Source organism: Tupaia chinensis, unplaced genomic scaffold (assembly GCF_000334495.1).
Source record: "Tupaia chinensis unplaced genomic scaffold, TupChi_1.0 Scaffold000088_1, whole genome shotgun sequence".
NCBI classification, from domain to species: domain Eukaryota; kingdom Metazoa; phylum Chordata; class Mammalia; order Scandentia; family Tupaiidae; genus Tupaia; species Tupaia belangeri.
In genome coordinates, this window is record NW_006159550.1 from 3,576,344 (window position 1) to 3,582,478 (window position 6,135).

General features: G+C 40.3%; 1 protein-coding gene and 1 pseudogene across 1 annotated transcript; one reads left to right on the forward strand and one right to left on the reverse strand.

Annotated features, from left to right (window-relative positions):
* The first annotated feature begins 218 nt into the window (after nucleotides 1–218).
* Nucleotides 219–749, forward strand: LOC102501466 (60S ribosomal protein L17 pseudogene; annotated as a pseudogene).
* Nucleotides 750–821: 72 nt separating this feature from the next.
* Nucleotides 822–4,941, reverse strand: YAE1 (YAE1 maturation factor of ABCE1; the record flags this gene model as incomplete). Its single annotated transcript, XM_027769761.1, is given in 2 exon segments — nucleotides 822–1,755; nucleotides 4,820–4,941. Coding segments are annotated over 2 exon segments (552 nt in total), but the record flags the coding sequence as incomplete, so codon positions are not given.
* Between the last annotated feature and the right edge of the window lie 1,194 nt (nucleotides 4,942–6,135).

Consider the following 6,135-nt stretch of genomic DNA (forward strand, 5'->3'; position numbering starts at 1 on the left):
TCTCTCTCTCCAGTGAGTGCATGCATCCTATGGCAAAACATCAAAACACCTGGAGTATTGTTGGGCAACACCACTAACTCCCTATTTGGAAAGACTAAGTAGGTGATTTTCCTTAGACTTGAGCATGAAATGCCTTTTCTAACGTTTTCACTGAATGCTTACTTTAAATCAGCACAAGCTTTCTCTTAAGCGGCCTGAGGTGATCTTTGAAAATAGTTCACTATTCACTTGACCCAGAGAACCCCACAAAGTCATGCAAATCAAGAGGTTCAAATCTTCACATTCATTTGAAGAACACTTGTGAAATTGCCCAGGCCATCAAAAATATGCATATCTAAAAAGCCACCAAGCATCTGAAGGATGTTACTTTACAGAAGCAGTGCATACCATTTTGTCATTACAATGGCGACTTTGGTAGATGTGCCCAGGCCAAACAGTAGGGCTGGACACAAGGCTGGTGGCTCAAAGAGTGCTATATATATTATTGCTTAAAACGCAGAGAGTAATACTGAGCGTAAGGGGTTAGATGTAGATTCTCTGGTCATTGAGCATATTCAGGTGAACAAGGCACCCAAGATGTCCCATCTTACAGATCTCATGGGTGGAGGATTAACCCCTGCATGGGCTCTCCCTGCCACATTAAGATGATCCTCACTGAAAAGGAGCAAATTGTTCCTGAACTGGAAGAGGAAGTCGTACAGAAGAAAAAGATATCCCAGAAGAAACAAATACTTACGGCATCGGAATAAAGTCGGCATAAAATAAATGTAGCTAAAAGTAAAAACACACACACACACAGAATAACATTTTTGTATTTTGTTTTTAATAATTTAATCACAATATAAACATTGCTTCAGTTTCTCACACATGCAATTTCTTAATTTCAATGTGTATCTTCCTATCTAGATACATGTCTATGCCTGTATATCTCCCTATATTCATGTCTGCCATTGGTAATTCTGGTCTGATTAACTGGAGATCAGGATGACTACCTGAGGTGACAGCAGGAGAAAGTAGAGTTATTATAAAGCATGTTGGATCCTTGTTCACTTTTGCTAATGATCAGATATGGACAGCAGCTTGAAAATAATAACAACTGGAATTCCTGAGCATATCTTAAAAATATACTATACAAATATTAGCCGTGGCAGAGAAAAGGGGCTTATATTTAATAGTGTTAAGTTTGAAAACATTCAAATTTCCACAAAGAATAACGCTACAGGAGAAGTATTCAACACAGAAACTTGTATAGGTTTTGGCCACCTTGTCAGGAAAGTATGCTCTAAGCAGCATTCTGAACACCATTAGAAAAAGAAAGATAGCTTCTACAGCTGTTTGAGGTGTTGTAATATGTCTACAGACACTCCTAGCTGTTTAACTAAATTGGCTGTCTGTTCTAAAATCCAGGTGAGGCCTGGGTTTTTGGCATGTGCACGCTCCTCTGTTCTGCCACATCCTACATATGAACACTCTAGCCCAACAGGACTCTTGCTACAGTTTTTGTTATATTCAGCATTGTTTTCACAGAGTCTTTCATCTTCAGCTTCATTGGTCTTTTTATCAGCTTGAACTACATGACAAAGGTCCATATTCTCAATGGAGTCCAATAAATCTACAACATGGGGTTGTGGAGTGATTGATTTCAGATGTTTGAGCACATACTCTTCACACTGGCCAACTGCATCCAGAAGATGATTTATTTTAGTGATTAAAGTTGAACTATTACCATGAAGGTGACACCAGGAGAGCAAAGCACTGAACAAAAATATGAACAAGAATTAAATAGAAAAAAATTGTCACACAATTACAGACTTTGAGAATGTCTGGTAAGTTCTATGTATTTTTCTTTCAGATAACACATACAAAAATGGATTAATAATAATAATGCAAGTAAAAAATCAGGTAAGTAATGATGTTACAGTAAGTTACAGGAACAAAACAAGGATATTACTTTTAATACAAGTTGAGCAACTGTACTTAATTATATAAACTGTTGATAATTCAAGACCCTTCCTTCACAACTCTATTTTCTCCTTGACACCAACAGATGGCATAATGGTTATGTCACCAGACTCCCATGTAGTCAACCGCAGTTCGAGTCCCAGACCTGGCAGCTCGAAAGTCACACTGGGTGTATGTACTTCATGCCCAAAATCCCAAGAGGAGAATGGAGAAGGGACTGCGGTTGTCCCACCCCCCCCTTGCCCCCAGGGAGGTAATTTCTTGCTTTCTATCTCTTTGTCTTTCTCTTTCTCTCTGGTAAGTGCATGCACTCTATAGCAAAAATCTCTCTCTAGGAAAAAAATTAGTTTCTCCTTTAATGACATCAAACAGCTTCTAAACTAGTGACTGCCAATCTTCATACATACTACAATCACCTGAAGGGCTCTTAAACCTATCGAGGTCAAAGTCACGTCCCAGACTAGGCATATCAGAATCTCTAGTAATACCTTTTTCTTTTAGACAGAGAGGGTGCAAGTGAGAAATCACCCTTTAGGGGCGATGGCCACACTGCACTCTCTTCGCTTTCATTCTCCTCTTAGGATTTTGGGAACACACACACAGACACCTGGTGTGAGTTTCAATCCACTGGGTCCAGGACTCAAATCGCAGTTGGCTATGTGGAAATTCAGTTCCTTAACCATTATGGCTTAACCAGCATCTTTTTCTAAAGCTTCCCAAGGTGATTTCAAGGTGTAGACAAAGTTAAAAACCACTGTTTTAAGCATATACTTGTTCGCCATCAAGACTGAAGGCTAGAGAAAAAAGTTCTGAAGAAACTTCACTATATTAGGTTTGTTACTGAGTAGATTTTGTTTGCCTAGCTACTAACAATGTTCTTGAAGAAGGTAAAAATTCTTCTAGTCCTAATAGATTTAATATGATTCAGTAGTAAGCTTTCTAGACATGTAAAAGATTTAACTATTGGGTCATCTGAAAAATCATGATGCATTTTTTTCATAGAAATATATAGAAAAATACATCATGACTTTTCCAATGACCCAGCAGGTGACTTGAGGATGAACACTTGATCATTTTTCTCCTGTAATAAACTGTCCCTCACCGCTGAATTTTCTAAATCCTCAAACACAATAAACTTTTTTTTTTTTTTTTTTTAAATAGGGACTTTCTGGGGCCAGCAGGTGACAGAGAGATTAAGGTGGCTGGGTCCCACATAGCCAACTGTGTGATCTGAATCCTGGAGCAGGCGGCTTGAAAATCATGCTTTCTCACTTTCCTCTCTCCCCCTCTCTCTCCAGCAAGTGCATGGACACTATAGTAAAAGTACCACACACACAAATTAGAGACTCTTTGAAGCATTTTGTGTATATAGTTTAAAAGACATAAAGCATCAAAGAAGACAAAGTTGAGGTGCTCCTAGTTCCATGTCATTTGACCACACATGCTCACCACACTCTGTAGCACTTGTTTATAAACTGAAAAGCACTTGAAACACTTTATTTTTATTCTTTAATTTTTTTAAGAGAGATTTTTACTATAGAGCATGTGCACTTGCCAGAGATAGATAGAAAGCAAGAAATTACGCCTCAGGATGGCTACGCTGCAATCCCTTCTTCTCCATTCTCCTCTTGGGATTTTGGGAACACATACACATGTACTTGGTGTGAGTTTTAAGTTGTTGGGTCCAGGACTTGAACCGTGGTAGACTATGTGGGAGTTCAGCAACATAACCATTATGCCATTGGTTGGTCCCAACACTTTACTTTTATACACTACTTTCATAAATACCTCCAGTAGAATTGAGGTTAAAATGATCCAGCATTGGGAAAGGCAGATGGCATAATGGTTACATCGCTGGACTCCCATGTAGTCAACTGCAGTTCAAGTCCTGGACTGGCGGCTTAAAAACTCATGCTGGGGACCAGCAGATAGCGTAATGGCTACGTTGGTGGACTCCCATATAGTCGATCGTGGTTCAAGTTCTGGACCCGGTGGCTTAAACTCATGCTGGGTGCGTGTGAGTGCGTGCCCAAGATCCCAAGAGGAGAATGGAGGAGAAGGGACCACGGAGCATGGCCATCCCTCTGGGGGGGTGATTTCTTGCTTTCTTCCTCTCTCTCTGACTTTCTGGTGAGCACAGGTGCCCTATATCAAAACCTCTCAAAAAAACCCCCCAAAAAACCCAAAAAACAAAAACAAACACGCCAGTTGCATGTGTGTGCAATCCCAGAGGAGAATGGAGAAGGGATTACGGCGTGGCCATCCCCCCTGGGGGGTGATTTCTCTCTTTCTGGTGAGCACAGGCGCCCTATACCAAAAACCCCTCCAAAAAACCCCAAAAAACAAAACACTCATGCTGGGTGCGTGTGTGTGCAATCCCAGAAGAGAATGGAGAAGGATTATAGTGTGGTCATCCCCTCTAGCAGGTGATCTCTCACTTTTTGTCTCTCTGGTGAGCACATGCGCCCTATAACAAAAATCTCTCTTTAAAAAAAATCCAGCATTTGAGATTTTTAAAGAGTTTATTTTGGGACCAGCAGGTGGCATGGTGGTTAAGGTGCTGGACACTCCCACATGGCTGACCGTGGTTCGTGTCCTGGACCTGGTGGCTTGCTTTCTCACTTTCTCCCTCTCTCTCTCTCTGATCAAAATAAATTAATAAATAAAATAAAATAATTAAAAAGTTTATTTTAATTAATTATAATTATCATTATTTTAAAATTTGCTGTAGGACAGGTGTGCTTACCAGAGAGACAGTGAGAAAAAGTGAGAAAGTCTGGGACTTGAACTGCAGTTGGCCATGTGTGAGTTCAACGCCTCAACCACCACACCACTGGCATTTAAGTTCTTAAAGTACCTCAATGTTCCTCTGAGCTGTCCGTAGTTGATAATGACTTCTGCACCTTCTTTATAACCTTGATTGAAGCCCTGCTGAAGCGCAACTGCTTTGCCAGCGTCTATTCCATCTCTATAACCTTCCTAAGATTAAGTAATGAAGAATTGCAGCTGTAACTAACACCAAATGAACCATCCCAGGCTTTTCTAGACAGGCATAGAACCAATTTAGAAAACTGATGAAACAGGCCTTTGATATGTTACTGCACATAACATGGCATAAATACATAACCAAAGTAAACCATGCTTCTCATAAAAGCTTATTATTGGTTTATTTTTCCTTATCCCACTTTTGAAGTCTAGATTTACTGGGCAAATTTAAAAATACTGACTCTTGGGACCAGCTGGTGGCGAGGTGGTTAAGGTGCTGGATACTCCCATGTAGCCGACCATGGTTTGAGTCCTGGACATAGTGGTTTGCTTTCTCACTTTCTCTCTCTCTTTCTCTGTCTTTCTCTGGTCACATGAAAATAAGTAAATGAATAAATAAATAAATACATCTTTAAAAATACTGTCTTTCCATCTTAGAAAAAAGAAAAAAAATAAAAATACTGACTCTTACAGTTTTTAAAAAACCTGTGTTAGAAACGTCTTTACAAAGAAGAAACAAAGACTATGTCTGGTCCCTTGGCAACGGTTTGAATTAATGTGGGTGGATGAAGAGTTAGGGTGAAGTGGAGAGACAGCAAACTGGCTTAGGAAAAGGGAGAAGTCTTGTTTTAGAAATTTTGCTTGGGGCCAGCTGGTGGTGTGGTGGTTAGGGTGCTCAGCTCCCACATGGCCAAAAGGGGTTCTAGTCCTGGACCTGGCAGCTTGCTTTCTCACTCCTCCTCATCCCCTTCTGTCTCTTCTGGTCAAATGAAAATAATAATAGTAACAAATAAAATTAAAGTAATTCTTTAAAAAAAAAGAGAGAAATTTTGCTTACTACCTAAATTCAACTAAACTGCAAATTCTCTGTGGGTAGGGACGGTGCCCAGCATCTCCCAGGGTGCCACAGCTCTCAAAAGATGCTCAGTATTTATTGGTCTAGCCCAGACTTTCCGTAGTTGAGTATATGACTCTTGACTAAATAAACATTTTTCCGAAACATTAAACGAAGGTGGATTCCCAACTGCGGCTTCAGGGGCAATTTCCCTGTTGTCAAGTCTATTCAGGGAATGCAGACCTCACCCAGAACTCAGCTCGGTCTCAGAGAAGTGAGGCATACTACAGGAGAGTAGCTCACACCTAGCAGATTCTCCCTCAACTGTCCGTATTAGCTGCCTCCCACTCCCC